Source organism: Terrapene carolina, unplaced genomic scaffold, assembly GCF_002925995.2.
Source record: "Terrapene carolina triunguis isolate 2854851 unplaced genomic scaffold, T_m_triunguis-2.0 Scaffold33911, whole genome shotgun sequence".
In the NCBI taxonomy this organism is placed as follows: Eukaryota; Metazoa; Chordata; order Testudines; family Emydidae; genus Terrapene; species Terrapene triunguis.
The window spans coordinates 8529928-8547158 of NW_020698262.1; the positions used below are offsets into that span (position 1 = coordinate 8529928).

Genomic DNA, 17231 nt, shown 5'->3' on the forward strand with positions numbered 1-17231 from the left:
GTGTTAGGGATTGAGCAGGATATCCATACGATATAGACAAAGTTGGACTTTATCACTAGTTTTATCAATAAGAAGAGAAAAGTAGTGCTTAATAAATATCTGTTGTTGAATAACCCCTGACCTTTGACTTCCTTAGTCAAAGTGATGAAAGACTAAGTCCGTAGTGCTGTATTGTAAGACTCCATTTGGCTTGGTCAATTTATTACACCCATTTCAGCAATTGCATTGCACATGGTAAGTCACCCACGTTGTTGCTTTGCTTTATTCAAGTACTCAGACATATTTTGCAGCAAGCCTTAGTTTCCTGTGTAAATGTACTTAATCGGTGACATTGGCGCCTCTGAAATCAAGCTGTCTGTCTCATTGAAGGTATCCATTTCACCGGAGTGATTGGTGGTTTTTATCCTGTTTAGCCGGGACTGTAATCTTTCATGTTGTTTTCTCAACTCTGAATAGGAATGGGAGAAAGTGTGGAATATCGAGGTTGCTGGGAAAGCCATAATTAGAATCCCACTGAGGATGCTACTCAGCGCCACCATCTGGCCCGAGACACTTCTTGGTACCATATCTCCATATCCCACTGTGGTCATTGAGATGATAGCCCACCAGTATGAGGCAGGAATGCTTGTAAATTCAAGGACCTTCCCAGATTCATTCTCAGCCAGGTAGACCAGGGGAGAAAACAGGGTGACAGCTACACACAAGAAGAGCAAAAGCAGGCCAAATTCTCGGGTGCACCTTCGAACTGTGAGCCCTAAAGTCTGCAGACCTAATGAGTGCCTGGCAAGGCGCATTACATACAAGATCCTCAAGGCACGTAAAACTCGTAGCACCAGTCCGATCTTCTCCAAATATGAGTTGCTGCTTGGCCTCTCGGCTTCCTCACTTGGCTCGTCATCTACCACTATGAGGGAAACATAATAGGGTGAAATAGCCAAGAAATCAATGATATTTAGGGGGCCTCTGAAGAAGTGACACTTGCTCTTCGCCTGAATAAATCGGAGGCAGAGCTCCAGCGAGAACCAAGCCACGCAGATGGTCTCGATGACAAAGATGTAATAGCACTTCTGAGAACATTCACCCTGGCGCAAAACAAACAGAAGGTCAAATAAATGAGCAAGCTCTGAACTGATATCAGAAATCATTAAAGGAGCAGAAATGTGCATCTTCGTGGGTGTACTGGTATTGCGGGAAAACAAACCCAGCAAATAGCTACTTCTATAGCAGGCATGTTACATCCTGTTAAAAAGCTATTCGAGTGAACTGTTGTTATTTTAATTTTATTACTCTTATGAGTCTAAATGGATGAAATTCATCTTTGTGCAAAGGCCCAGCACAAGGCATATGGACTATTTTAAGTCCCATTTAAGCCCTGAAAATAGAAATTAATTGAGACTTAAATGGTGCATAAGTCTGCACAGAAGTAAATTTAACCCTAAGTGAGGGATTATTTTATGGATGTTCTGATTCTCTTTCTGCTCTGTGTGTAAAGTACTATTCAAAGTGTGGTGACTGCACAGATGCTAGGTAGTTTGATGTAATGAAGGGAAATAGCTCAGAGATGGAGAAGACCTACTAGGTCATTTTTTAGACCTTGCCCCTAGTTGTGCACTAATATAAACCACATCTTTTCTTTCAGGCTATGCAAGTATGCTATAAACATTACAATCAAAAGGAAGATTAAATAAAAAAACACTCATCCAGCAGGGGCAACATACCAATGGAGATTTCTGTTCTAGGGTTGAGGTCACATGATACCAGTGCTACCTTCTGAGCCGCTACATCAAGACAGTTATACAAACGTCAGCGGCCCTGGGCCATGATGGAGTCACTATTTCTCTTGTCCCAGGCTGAGCCTAAAAATGTTACCTTCCATGACATGTTCAACATGAAGGCAAGAGTCAAACACAACTTGCCTCCCCAGTCCCCTCAGTCACTTAGGAGTTGGATAAACTTTAGAAAACATCACGTACATGAGAAACTACATTGGGCACTTCACCTAAGTGATAAGAGAGCCCAACACTGGGTCTGCTGACCATGTCCAGATGATCAGAAAACCATCCAGTGCTCACATTGGATATAGTGCGTCAGTGCCTCAAAGATATTTAGAAAGAATTCACTGGGCCATACCAAATTGACACTAAACTGAATAATAATCAGCGTTACTCAGACCCTCAAAGATATTTCCATGGGAGCTAGGTGCCTAAATATCTTTGAGGATCTGGGTCCATATTACTCTCTCTCTCTCTCTCTCTCTCTCTCTCTTGAATGCTCCATAGTACCCCTCATTTGCTCTTGCCTTAAAATATGGCCCACCTGGCCCATAGATTAACACATTAAAATCCTACACCTTGGGATAGTAAATTAATATGAAAGCTGCTCTTGATGTTTGACTAAAACTGAAATGTTCATTTAAATATTGTGACTAAACCTCTGGAAAACCGCTATTGTGACAAAGACTCAAAAGACATAGGCAATTGCATCATATTTCCACACCAGGATGCTGTAACTGTTAAGGAACACATGCTTGGATGCATTATAGGCCTGATCCAAAGCCCACTGAAGTCAGCAATGGTTTTTGAAGCAGGGCCCATACATTTTTCCTTGCTGAATAGATATTCAAAATGAAGGCATCTCAAATGCATTAGCTGTGCAGTCCTTGGGGGCATAAGAATTCTATTCTTTCCCCATAAATCCAGGATGGTTTCCTATATGAGAACAGGAGTAATGGGTTAGTAAAATACTGTTGTCACCATCAGTGGAAATGTCATGCTGGGATTACACTAATTCGATTGCCAGGGAGGCTGTAATTACAGACCCGGGGGAGCAGCGAGGGAATGCCGGGGAGCAATAATTTCAGCTAATGTTGTTAAGAGGCTTGAAAATGAGACTGAAATATCTGCTGCTGGGGGCTAGATTATGGCTGCCCTTTTGTGGGTGCAGAAAGGCCTGGAGAAAGTCCAAAGAGTCTTATTTTCCTTTGCACCTGCTGCACAAGGGCCAGCCACAGTTGCATGCTCTGTGCTCAAACATAGCTCCCTGGTAACACCCCTAAAAGATCAGGGAGAGGTAGAGGGGATCATGAGCTGTACCTGTCTAATGCGAGCACGGTGGGCATGCTTCTTCTGTGGGCCAGTGAGAAAGAGGAGGCACTGAGCCCAATCCCAGAGCACTCTCAGGGGAGGTGTAGCATGTGAGCCTGTGTTTTAGGGACACAGTCTGGCCAGAGTGGGACAGTGATTCCAAGCTTAGGAGCTCACCATGTGGTATGAGTTTGGAGGAAACTTAGTGAGAATAAGATCACAGAACTTTCCTCCCCTGAGCTGCCTGCTCTGAGATTGCCCTTGAAGGAGGTGTCCTGATGCTTGGCTCTAGAATAAGCTGTTTGGGCTTTATCTCTAGCTTCAAGATTTAGTCTTGAAAGCAAGCACCTCAGAAGATAATGAGGAATCTGCACCCTTTGTTTTATTCATAGAGGATCAGATTTTAGCCTCATTGAAGTCAGTGCCATGGACTTCAATGGGCTGCGCATTATGTTTGGAGAGTTTGCTGACTTAGCTTGAAGTAATTGCTTATAATCAGCAGTCACAGTATGCAGAGTTCTCTTTTTCCAAGATGGAAATTATTCTTTCAGCACAGCCTGTACTTTGTCTGCCTGTGGTCACTCCAATGACTTGTGAATTATTCATTATTTTCAGGCGTGATTTAAAATTTTTGCTAACTGGGCTGAATTACAAGTACATCAGCTACTTAATTTAGCTTTGTACATTTGGACTTATGTGCCAAATGGAGGAATATTACCTAAGATACAATAAAGCCTTCAAGCAGGGTGCTTGGTTTAGATCCCACATCTCAGGCCCCTCAGCCTTCATGAGTCTCCTCTACCAGGAAACCACAGGAAAAGGAGTCTTTTTGCCAAGAATTTTAGCCATAAAACAAAATGGTCTAAGCTGCCTCCAGAATTGAGACGTGAAATTTTCAGGTACAATTTCTTCAGAACTGATTAGTTTATTTCACCCACACCTCGCCCCTCACCACTCCAGCCCACCAGAGGTAGATAACTTACATCTGCTTCCTTCTTTGGAAACCTGAATGATCATCTTCCCAAATGCACTATTACCAATTTCAATGGGAAATAACCTTCTACTTGGACATACTAGGAAATCTTACTCTGCTTTTTTTTATTTCTGCCACTACTTATCTGGACTTATCTGACATAAAACTTTCTCTTGAGCAGAACAAAAAAAATAGACAAATAATATATAAAATAATAATAATTCCACAGTCCCCATCACGGTGATGGAAGCACTCCTTTCCCTGCTTCAAACAGTCTATTGAAATAAAAGATTTATTGTTTACTTATTCAGCCAATTTATATAGTATATCTGCAAAAAACAACCTCTAAGCAAATGCTCAAAAATATTAAAATACATACACATTATATGCTTCCTGAAAATAAAATCTGTCTAGTTGGCTATCTAGAAACACAGGATGAAACCCTGGACCTATTGAAGTCAATAAGAACACTCCCATTGACTTCAATGGGAAAATAATTTCACCCAGGGACTCCATATGTGTGTTTTATATATTAGGGTTTTTTTATATATATTAGCCAATATATATATTATGTTTTGTATATAATATTCCTCCCTACCATCAATCTTTCTAGTGTTCAGTAGATGACAATCCTATTCCTGAGCTTCTCATTAGAACAAGACTAACATCCAAACTCTAAAGTAGCAAATGTCAGAGGAAAAAAGTAGGAATTAAGTATCAAAGCCAATTTCCCAAAGCATCTCATATTCTGCTTATGAGTGTTACCCAGACTGCATGGAAAATGGCACATCCCAATGGTCCTGCACTATGAAATGATAAAATGTGCTCAGATATGAGTCTCCTGTAGTGTAGATTAAGTAAAATGCCAGTTGTCTGGTAGCACGGGACAAGGGAAATGATAAATTCCTAGTTTCCCCAGTGCTTTGTAGGGCATTGTTGAAAGAAAGTTAAAAAATATACTTCCAATATGTACAGTTAATGAACATTCCCATAAATAAGGAGAGACAGAGTTCTAATAGAAAATAATAAAATAATAAACAGGAGTTTTGGAAGTGTTATAAACTCTCCTGCTTCAGAGCACAAACCAAACTCTAACTAATGGGGACTAAGAAGAATTTTTTTCTATGGGCAGGTTATTCCATAACTGCCCATTGCAGGCCTTCTTACATATTCCTCTGAAGCATCAGGTACTGGCCTGGTTGGCAATGGGCTATTGGACTAAATCAGCCACTGGTCTGACCAGATGACAAGAATTTGTGCAGCAGAGTGTGTGTGTGTAATGTATGGAGGAGCAGCTTCCTAATTCCACATGAAATAGTCATTCCTTGCAGAGTTTCTTTATGTTAAAGAATAGAGGATTTCACTTGTTATATTATTTATCATGGGCACCAATTTCTTTGTTTTGTGACAAGGTAGAAAGATGTTTCACAAGCCCAGTACCTAAAGGGTTAACCCAGACCCTTGCCTGTCACATGGGTGTTCGGGGTGGGGCTAGGAAGGTGAGGAGAAAGTGGTGATGGCAAAAGAGTTGAGAAACTGGAAAGGTCTTTAGCAATTGGGGCCCCCTGTTCTGAGTAGTTGAGTGGCCTGAGAAAAGAGACTGAAACTCTGCTGCTGCTGAGAGCAGTATTTTTCTTTCCTGGCTGGTGGTTTTATCCATCGGCCTACATTTTTATTCAGAACTTTTCTTAAGAACACAAGAACGGCCTCCCTGGTCAACCCAATGGTCCATCTAGCCCAGTATTCCGTCGTCCGACAGTCACCAGTGCCAGATTCTTGAAAGGGAATGAACAAAACAGGTGATCCATCCCCTGTTGTCGGAGTCCCAGATTCTGGCAGATGGAGGTTTAGAGACACTCTGAGTATGGTTGCATCCCTGGCCATCTTGGCTAATAATCATTGATGGACCTATCTTCTATGAACTTATCTCATTCTTTTTTTGAACGCAGTTATACTTTTGTCCTTCACAACATCCCCTGGCAATGAGTTATACAGGTTGACTGTGTGTTGTGTGAAGAAGTGCTTCCTTTTGTTTGTTTTAAACTTGCTGCCTATTAATTTCATTGGGTGACCCTTGGTTCTTTTGTTATGTGAAGGGGTAATATTTCCTTATTCACTTTCTCCACACCATTCATGGTTTTATAGACTTCTATTGTATCCCCCTTAGTTGTCTCTTTTCTAAGCTAACGATTTCCAGTCTTTTTAATCTCTGCTTGTATGGAAGCATTTCTATACCCCTAATCATTTTGTTGCCCTTATCTGCACCTTTTCTAATATATCTTTTTTGAGATGGGGCAGCCAGAACTGCATGCAGTATTCATGGTGTGGGTGTACCCTGGATTTATACAGTGGCATTATGATATTTTCTGTTTTATTATCTATTCTTTTCCTCATGGTTCCTAACATTTTGTTAACTTTTTTAACTGTTACTGCACATTGAGCAGATATTTTCAGAGAACAATCCATGATGACTATAAAATCTCTTTCTTGAGTAATAACAACTAATTTAGACCCCATAATTATGTATGTATAGTTGGGATTATTTTCCCAGTGTGCACAACTTTGCACTTAGGAACATCAAATTCCATCTGCCATTTTGTTATCCAGTTTAGTGAGATTCCTTTGTAGCGCTTCGCAGTCAGCTTTGGACTTAACTCCGCTGAGTAATTTTGTTTCATCTGCAAATTTTGCCACCTCACTGTTCATCCCCTTTTCCAGATCATTTATGAATATGTTGTACAGCACAGGTCCCAGTACAGAGCCTGGAGAGACCCCGCTATTCACCTCTCGCCAGTTACAGATCCATGAGAGGAACTTCCCTCTTTCCCATGGCAGCTTAGTTTTCTTAAAAGCCTTTGGTGAGGGACCTGGTCAAAGCCTTTCTGAACGTTCAAGTACATTACATAAGTGGCTGAATTTTTCCCATGTCTATAAAGCTTGATTGGATACTTCTTCAATTTTATTATGACCTTCCACCATAGGGAAAGAGCTGCATGATGTTATACAAGAGAAGGACTGGCAAGGTGTATGACAATCTATTACTATATTACTTTTCTCCCTTAGTCTTGGATACTTTAAGTTGGAGGAGAAGCGCTAAGAACTCCTGCTGGTGTCTAAAACTCCTATGATGATCTCTTTGTCTATGTTTCTTTGATTCTTTACTGAGGCTTTAATTAGTTAGAAGGGTTGCTGACAGTATTTTTATATTCACTTGCACAAGTTCTCTTCTCTTACTATTCCGTGCTGGTCTGGCCTTCGGACACACGACCTCTTTAGTGTGACATACACTGATCTAATTTTGAACACCGCTCTTCTTTTTAGTAATGAGCTTGGAGCAGTTTGTGTTGCATCAGTGGTATGATATTCTGCCTTTTAATGATGTTCACGCCATATGAAAACGTAATCGGTGCAGTCAGGTTTTTCTGTGAGGGAATAGTGTTTAGAGTTTAATTGCTATAGGAAAACTTTCCTACTCTGGTGAGTGGTTTTACTGCAACTGTAGTTACAATTCACCTTGTCTGTTCAAAGGGACATAGAGTGCACCACCAAGTCAGCAAACCTAAGAAGACTATACCAGGCCAGGATAGAAAATGAATATTGATAATGGACTTCCGCTGAGTGAAGGGCCTCAAACCAGAGGCAGATTTACAGAAGAGATCCTGGTAATCACTAATCGTTTTTATGCTTAATGAAGTGGGGTGAAATGAGCCACTTGCAAGACAAAATAAATAAGACTAAATTCTGATTTTCTGAAGTACAAGGAGAGCAAATCTCTATTATTTTCCTCCCTCCCTCCTTCTTTTGTTATCCCATCAGCCTAGATCATGTTGAGGACAGTGTTTTTAGGTGGTTTAAGCAATGAACACCTGACCAGGCGTATATTTTCAGATATCACATGGGCCAGGATGTACTATTACTTGTGGAGTATTATAGTAGCATATGCTGGTGTGTGGGTTATTTCAATAGCCCATCCACCCATTACAGAATGTTCCAAGGAGGGTGGCCAACTTTCTCATTTGTGAAAACCGGACACCGAGCGCCAGAACCTCCCCTGCCCCCTGCTCCACCTCTTCCCCTGAGGCCCTGGCCCCAGTCCTCTTGCCTCTCCCCTCCCGCACAGTCGCTCGTTGCTCTCTCCACCACCCTCCCCCTGCCAGCTGAGCAGGGTTCTAGGTGAGTGGGGCAGGAAGGGACAGGGAGACCTGCGTTCCAGGGGTGGAGGAGGGGTGAGTGGAGCAGGGCGGGGGAGGGAAAGCCGCGCTCGGGGCAGGACGGGGGAGTCACCGGTATCTCTCTCCACTGGAGCCGTTGCTAAGTGCTCCTCCAGGCTCCAGCAGCAACTGCTGCTCTTCCCGTCCCCTGGTGGCAGAGGCCAGTTACTGCAGGTAACCGCATTTTTATTGTGCGACCTGACACTGCCAGGTTCCCTTTTCAACCGGACATTCCGGTGGAAAGAGCATGTGCTCTTAACATGGGCTGCTAGAATATGGTCCTCGGCGACCCTTTTTTCCAAGCCATATATTGGAGATTCAAATCCTGCATTACAGAATGTATACAAATAGCTTAATCAAGGCTTTGAAACTGTGACCTGTATTGTACCTACAAAGAAGATTTACAATATTATCATTTTAGAATCCAAGGAGCCTCAAGTGCTTTACAAAGAATGAATTAATCGGAACACCCAGTGAGGTAGATATTGTTATTCCAGTTTTACACACAGGGATACGGTCAGTGGCAGAGCCCGGACTTGGGAGGGATAGCTCAGTGGTTTGAGCTTTAGCCTGCTAAACCCAGGGTTGTGAGTTCAATCCTTGAGGGGGCCACTTAGGGATCTGGGACAAAATCAGTACTTGCTCCTGCTAGTGAAGGCAGGGGGCTGGACTTGATGACCTTTCAGGGTCCCTTCCAGTTCTAGGAGATAGGACATCTCCATAACTCTCACCACCCCCACAGATGATGTAGGTATCAGACCAGTCCCTCCTCAGTTAATACGGTTATTAGTATTCCACAGAGTTATAGGGCCTCGCATTTTGTGAAATGCTGTAGGGACAAGATTCATTAGTATCCTGCAGGATACCATAATCCAACCACATGTGCTTTGAAATAGCACAAAATCAGTGGTGGGTGAACCCAGAAGAGTTTGTGTTTGACTGTTTATAGTAGCCCAAATTCAAACTTGTACTGAAGCATATGGGGGTCTGCCTGGATGAGTGTATTAGAAAATGGTTGGCTTTGCTTTGCAGCATGTGCTCTTAACATGGGTTGCTAGAATATGGTCCCCGGCAATTGATCAACACAGCACTGCAGTGTGGTGAAGCAAGGTCACGACTCAAACATCTGCTAAACTTATCTTGGCACATGCAGATTTTGTTTGGCAGATTCAAATGTGGCCTATTACTGCCCATTTCCTCCCTTCAGCCTTACACGCAATTACATGGATTGAGGTCAGTGTCCACTAAGACACCGACAGATGGGAGCAGACGGCATTGTTGCTATAGGCTATTAGAGTTATAGTAGAATAGAACCAGCCTTCCGCCTCCTTGCACAGATAGATCATTATCCTAGCAGGGTTGCTCTTGTTTTCATTTGCACAGCATTGTGGTCCACTCAGATGGAAATTATTCAGGCCTGTATTTAGAGGATTTAGAAATATAACTCTCGTAAGCAACAATAGGAACTTGCCACCTCATTTCCCCAGGAAACTTGCTTCTTGGGCCAGATTCAGCATCACCATCCAACCCCTGTGCCCTCTCAGACAGCACAAAGGGCTGGATTCTGGCCATAACTTGACAGCAGAGTATTCCCCAGGTGGAGTGGAACTTCTCCAATAGGGTACAGCTGGAAAAATCAGCTCCTGCACCAGGTGTTCCAGCAACCTGCGTGTAGGGGACATGTCAGAGGAAGGAGGTGTGTTGTGTGTGGGAAGAGATGGACCAGGACTGTGGCCTGCTCTGCCAATCCTTCAGTGGGAACATACATTAATGGCATATATTATATCAGCCCCTAAATTGCTCTAGTTCATGCCAGGATTGGGCCATTGCAGAATCAGAGAGCCATAACCAGACCATCTCTCCCCCCCCCCCACCGCCCCCTTCTCCATGCACTAAGCAGAGCTCAGATACAGGGGAGAACTGAGACCTTTTGACTGGAAAATCAGAATTTGGAAATTCAGCATGTGTACCATTCTGATTCTGTTCCCAATCTGGAGCAGCAGGAATCTGACTGCACTGCCGCAGGTACTGCTGAGTCACCATGCCTGCATTGCTGCTGTTATTTGAATAATTTAACTACGCTCCGTTAAATCAAACGAGACACTGGGAGAACTTGAAAACTCCCTGTTATGGATCACTCAGGCACTTGAATTTATGGTTACAGAGCTGATGCGGTGAAATGAAAAGGTTGACTGCCTGTGGAAAGAAAGATTATAATCTGATTTGCAGGACCACTAGCTGTTAAAAACATTGTGTACTCTAATCACACAGCGATCTCCCACCCAACTCAGCTTGAAAAAAAAATGGACATCTGAAAACTACTGTTAAAACTAGTACAGGTTTCAGGTCCTTTAGCAGGGCTCCAATGCACTAAGGTAATATAGATAATAAATAATAGTAGTGTTAATATTGGGTTTGTAGTAACATGGGCATTAGCAAATGAATTGAGATATTATGTTTACATCTGTACACAATATGCTGTGCCTTTTATTGGGAACAAAACATTAAAATTGAAAAGTAATACTTTATTATTTTATATTAATTAATTTATAATCTTTATTATATTATTTTGTTTCTATATTATTGTATTCATGATCTTTATTATGTTACATTAACTAATTTATAATCTTGAGTCCTGAGTGTTACTTTCAGGCATAGTGCTCACTAATGTAGGACTCACTCAGTAACAGAAGAAGGATGGTTCAGTGGTTAGGACACAAGCATAGGTCTTGAGAGACTCAGATCCAATCCCCTGCTTTGCTACAGACTTCCTGCATAACTTTGGGCGAGTCACTTATGCCTAGAAACACTGAGTCCCCCTAGCTGTTCAATGGACCTATGATAGCACTGCCCATAGCTTGCAGAGTAGAAGGATAAATATGTAAAAAGTTTGCAGTGCTCAGACACTATGGTGATTGGGGGGGCATATAAGTACCTAAGAAAGATCATGACTTGAAGGAGTGATGCTGATTTATACCAGCTGAAGGTTGGCCCTTCTGTTTCTGGGCCCAGAACATGAAGGAGGGGCGGTAGCTATGCAGGAATTATTGTATTTCAAGGAGCAAGCTTAGTGGAACTCACTTTTTAAACGTGAGAAGCAGCATGGTCAAGTGGATCGAGGCCTGGAGGGGACTCAGGTGATTTGTGTTTGACCTTGGACAAGTCACTTTCTCCCCACCATTTCTCCTCCTACCTCTTGTCTACTTAGATTGTCAGTTCTTCAGGGCAGTGGTTGTCTCTTATTATATGTTTGTGCAGCGCACAGAACAATGGGACCACTAAACATGGTCGAGACTTCCAGATAATACTGTAATTTAAAATAATACTGCTAAAAGAGGACATTAACATTCCATGCACAATTTCATAATCCATCCATAGTCTAAGCAATATCTTTAGCGTGCCTGAGATAGAACTGTAAAAACTGTCTGCCTGCTCTACATCTTCTACTTATCTGCAGCGTGATTCTCTCTCTTCCCAACTCTCGTAAGGAAGTGCCACATCTACACCTGTGCACCTCTGTTGTTGGGATTATTTCATTTTGTACACTCATAGATGACATTATGGGACAATTTTCCAGAAGCCTTTATGATCATGGGAGGAGGGATAGCTCAGTGGTTTGCGCACTGGCCTGCTAAACCCAGGGTTGTGAGTTCAATCCTTAAGGGGGCCACTTAGGGATCTGGGGTGAAATCAGTACTTGCTCCTGCTAGTGAAGGCAGGGGGTTGGACTTGATGACCTTTCAAGGTCCCTTCCAGTTCTAGGAGATAGGATATCTCCATTAATTTAAAATTTATTTATCAAAGTGTACATAAACATACACATATTTGCATGCCTGTGAGAGCCTTTTCCATAACTGCATGTGCACTTGTATTAACTGTTTGCACAAACGATCCAATCTGTCATTGGCCCATTTTATACTCTTTCTTCTGATTATAAATTAAGACCAATTGTGACAGCTGCCATCTTGCCCAGTAAACCATGGATTAAGCCAGGAACCTTGAGTCTAGACTCTAGAGCAATAAGCTTGTGTCTCTACTTCTTGAGCTAAAGGTCCAGTTCTCTGTAGCTGGGAGCTGTAACAGACTCATATCCTTTGTGGTCTGGGTACACTGGGGGACTCATAACACTAACCAGTGGGTTACATAAAGTATATAAAAATGATATGTCCTTCTCTCGGTGTCTTTCATATTTCCAAGGTGCCTATAACTGGGTGTCTAAGTATTGCTTGAAATACCCATGGGAATTTACATGGCATTCCTTGTTCTTGTGGGCAAGCCCTAACACAGAATGAATCGGGGTCTTCATTTTGGCCATGCCTCAGAAGCGGGTTACAGGAAACACAGACTCATAATTTTCTCTTCCTCATTTCCCTTTAAGTGGGATCTGTGCCTTTACGACAGTCCTCCCCCCCTGTTGCTACCATTTCTGGAGAAATGGCCACCTTCCTTCCTTCCCTCTCTCCTGTTACTATGGCAACTGGGCTTCCCTGATGCAGATGCTTGTTACTCGGCTGAGTGCCACATCTCTCAGCAGAGCCCGAGTTTTCGCTTTCCCTTGGGTGGCAAGTTGTTCTGTTTGCTCTTCTTCTGCTTGTCCAGGCAGCCCTTTCCTGGGATACTTAGCTAGAGCGAGAAGGGAATGTTACCACAGAGCATGCAGTGTCGAGACAGCCAAACCCTCCGACTGAAGTCGAGCTCACCTTGTATTATTCTCCCTTGTCTTTTTGCTTTCTTCCTTCCTCAGGCACTGGAGAGCAGCCAATTCTGACACTATGGAGTGTGGCTTGGATGCTGAAAGGAGCCCGGAGAGGTACATGTGGCAACAGAGGTAAAATCTTCCTTACTGATATCTTGGAAGCAATACACCCTCCTTCCTGGGTTAGTGACGTGGGAGAATTGACCCTTACAATATCTTTCAGCAAAGCTCCAGTCAGAGGTGGATCCAAGCCCAAACCCCAGAACTGAACAGCCCTCAACTTTGGATTGTTCTGAATTCAGATCTGGATCTGAATGTTGCTACTGGTTAACACCGGAAACCTGATTCAAAGAGCTGCACTCATGTAGTCAGTGGATAGAAGCAAATCACATGACCTTCGTGTCTAGTCCAAGCAGCAAGAATTTCACATTCTGAATGCTCATCTGAAGCTGCTGGTGAACATGTCCCAGGCGAGGCATCCTTTACCGAAGTCACGCGGGGAATATTTTTGCATAACAAATACATTCAAGAAAATTGTCGTTTGTGGGTGGATGAGTCACAGCGACAACCAAGAAGCTACATTTTTTGAATACATTACTTGCTATGGGTTACTTGCCAAGCTCTAGCTAAGACACTGTCTCCCAGAAAGGAGACCTTCAGTGTTGCAGCACTTTAGGCATAATAGGGTCAGTTCACAGCCTCATAGAAATGACAGAGGGAAAATACTTATTAGGTCATGTAGTCTATCCCTCCACAAGCCAGGCCAATTCACCACTATATATTCTCAGGTGCTTTGCCAATCTTGGTTTAAATTGAATCAAACAATGGGATTTTTATAACTTTGTCCATGGTCCCTAGAATGCCATTTCGCAGTCCAATAGATTCTGATATTGAGACAGAGGGCTTCTCTACACGTGAAATGCTGTAGTGCTTGAATGTAGACACTATTTACACTGACAGGAGACGTTCTCCCGTCAGAGTAGGTAATCCACCTCTCCAAGAGGCTGTAGCGAGGTTGATGAGAAGAATTCTTCCATTGATCTAGAGCTGTCTACATTAAGGATTATGTTGGTATAGCTAAATCTTTCAGGGTGTGGATTTTTCAAACCCCTACGAGACATAGTTCTACCAATATAAGTTCCCAGTGTAGAGCAGCCCTAACTTTATCCTTTGCTCAGCTTCACCCCATTACTCCCACTTCTCTGCAGACTCTTTCTCAAATACTGCAGCATCTATGAATAGATAGAATTCTATGATTCTATATTATTAATGTCTTAATCCCAACTTTTTTAAAGTGTCTACACATTAAAAACCTGACTATATATATAAAAAAAACTATGCTAATTAACACAGCTCTATTTTATAGAACAGTCTGGCTGCAATGAGGCTACTACATCTTACTACCAGCTACATTTGTCCCCCTATGCTCAAAATTCTTGCCTTCTGAAGATAGGGTTAATTTTAAAAAAAATGCAGCAAATTAGACCTCGTTGAGATCTGATACAGTGATTATGTGTTTCTTGTTTTTCTTTAAAAATACTTAGACAAGAGTTCTCTTGTTTATGTTTTAAATTTGAGATAAAATATGCATCATGCTCTTTTTTAGGAACAAAGTTAATAGGATGCAATATTTCCCATCTTCATGTTCATTTGCTTATAACCATAAAAACATGCTCTGTATTTAAAGCTGCATCTTGGGCACTGAAACATCTTAACAATTTTACTTCAAAATGCAATAGCTTTGGGAGGCTATTAGATACTCAGAGATATTACTGAAGGGATTCAAACTTTTTATAAAAATGTAAGTAGAAATTCAAGGTTATATAGAACAGGAAATGATCTCTTTAAAACCCAGTCTTCTGTGCAATCCTTAGCTTTATTGAAAGACATCAAATATCATGACATATCTTTGATGTGACTGCATTCTGTGCCCTCCTGAATTACTACTTGGACAGTAAAATGCACACAGCATATTGTGCAATAAATGTGGAAATGGTTTCATTAAGCCATGCACAATAAACTGATGAGAAACTTATCATCTATGGCATCAACAGGAAAAGGTGAATGTGGCTTTTTTTATTTAATCTTGGTGTCAGTATTTTTTAAAGTGTCATGTTATTTTCCAAATCAGTTTGTAGAATACAGCATGGGGAAGAATCCACTGGTAGTTTGGATGTTATTATATCTAAAATCACATTACATTTTTAACTCCATCTCTTTTCTTATTAGAATGACAGATCTTTATAACATTGAAAGTTTCTCCCACATATGATATAAGTTTGATTTATTTGCCCTGAATTATTTCAGGAGATGTGTTTGGAGAGGGTTTATATGTACTTAATGGGTTAAAATTTCAGCCACCCTTTAAGAGTGTTTCTGCAATTTGTGTGTGTGTGTCCAAATGCAGGGTACTACAGACACAAAACTTGTGCATCCATTTTGAAGGCAAACTTTGAAACTCCACTTCTGTGGTGGTGTTTGTTTGTTTGTATATCATAATGTGTTATCATTGTACAAAATGTAACACAATATTATTCTGGAAAAATGATTTCAAGTCTCCTAAAATAATAACTACATCAGAGTTGCTCTAGTTATCACAACAGAAGACAACTTGCTATTTTTAAAAATAAAGATGCCAGGGAAAAATATTTCTTTCACTAAGTCTGTTTGAAATATTGCTGATAACCAGAGTGATCCTATGGTAGGATAAAGCATGTGGTAGATGAAACTCTGCTATGACTGAGTGTATGAGACTCACTGCTAACAGCAAATAAAATAACTTTTGCTAACAACTCTTTCCTAAGCTGTGGGTGAGGTGGGGGAGAGGGGATGCTGTGTTACAATGCTGCATGCTCGGTATTTGCTAACTGCAGGAGCAGTTGTAGAATCTTAATTCTTTGATTCCATTCAGAAAGCCTTTTCTATATCTCTGGCTGGCAAGCAATACAAAACTTTACTTAATTCTTTGTGACTGAATATGGCTTTGAAACTGATACAAAGTCAGTTTCTGGAGTTATTTCTATTTATAATAATAACAATATACACTGGCAAATTTTGATATTATTTCCTGAGGATTTTCTCCGAGGATTATTTTGTATCTTTTTGTGATGCATGTTTAACAATGACAGGTTTGCTTCTTGTAACACTATAGTAGGTCTATAGAGGGTTGTAATACTAGTTAAAAGGGGACTTACTTACCCTGTCTTCTTCGGCTCTTAAGTCCGGCATTGTGCTAACACAAAGGCTTATAGCTGTGGTGGCCACAAAGAGGATGGAGAGACAAGCAAAGACTTTTCCTGGGAGTCCTGACTGGGGATTTTCGACCATATCCCTGAGTTTATTCATAAATTGTTCAAATTGTGTTTCCTCAACCAAGACACATGTGGTCTCCTTGCTCATTTGCATCTCTTCCTCCTTGTGCATCTCTGCCAGCTCCTGCAGTTTTTGAAACAGTTTTCGGAAGCAGCATTTCTCCAAGTTGGATTCCTCAATTCCCCAGTATCTCAGCTCCTCCTGGAATGACAAGGCACACATGTCTCGGAAGAGCATCAGCTTCCCTGCTGCTAGAAAGCTGACGATCATCCCAAAAGCGTTGGGATTCCGGTCGAAGAAGAACTCATGGTTGTCTTCATCATAATCATCACACAGCTGAATAATTTCATCGTAGCTGCTGCAAAACTTTAGCTTGCTTAGCCGGGTCAGTGGGAATTCATCTAAAGTGCTCCAAGGCAGCAGGTATTTGATTCCTCCAACATTTATGATGATCTCCCTCTTCACATCAACTGTACAGAGCTGATCAGGGTGGTAAATCCTCCTGGCCCTTTGATAGTGGACCCCTTTGACAGAAGGGGTGTCAACAGAGATAGGGAACAGATGGTTCAAGGAACTACAAGAACCGTAGCTAATGTTACTATAGTCCTGGTTGCTGCCTCCCGAGACAATAGGCATTTCTGAGAGTTCTCACTGGGACTTCCAAAATGGCATCAGAGCAGGGTTAACTCTTCACCCAAAAGATGGGGATAGAGGAAAGAAACATAGTAAAGGTTATTATGAGTTAAAAGGCATCACAGGCTACTTCCCTAAGACATTCACAAAGTGTGTGTGTGTATATATAAGTCATACTGCGCCTCTTTTTGAAATCTGCAACCTGTGAATCCCCTGTCATTAATTTTCTGGTAACACACACAGACAGAAAAATGAAGCCTCATTCATAATTATTGCAGAGCGCTCGATGACTGCAAGTCATAAAGTGAACAGATCAGACTCTT

The 17231-nt window shown here is 41.7% G+C and overlaps 1 protein-coding gene across 1 annotated transcript; it reads right to left on the minus strand.

Moving 5' to 3' along the window:
- Window positions 1-296: 296 nt before the first annotated feature.
- Window positions 297-16911, minus strand: LOC113409652 (potassium voltage-gated channel subfamily G member 4-like). The gene is made up of 2 exons (XM_026663809.1): window positions 16162-16911; window positions 297-1082 (listed from the first exon to the last, which is right to left on the minus strand). The coding sequence occupies exons 1-2, from the start codon at window positions 16909-16911 to the stop codon at window positions 297-299; spliced, it is 1536 nt and encodes a 511-aa protein (XP_026519594.1).
- Window positions 16912-17231: the final 320 nt, after the last annotated feature.

Coding starts and splice junctions, on each gene's coding strand:
- LOC113409652 (XM_026663809.1), bottom strand. CDS start 16,911: ATGCCTATTGTCTCGGGAGGCAGCAACCAGGACTATAGTAACATTAGC. Junction 1,083..16,161: donor TAAGAGCCGAAGAAGACAGG/GTAAGTAAGTCC, acceptor GTTTTGCGCCAG/GGTGAATGTTCTCAGAAGTG.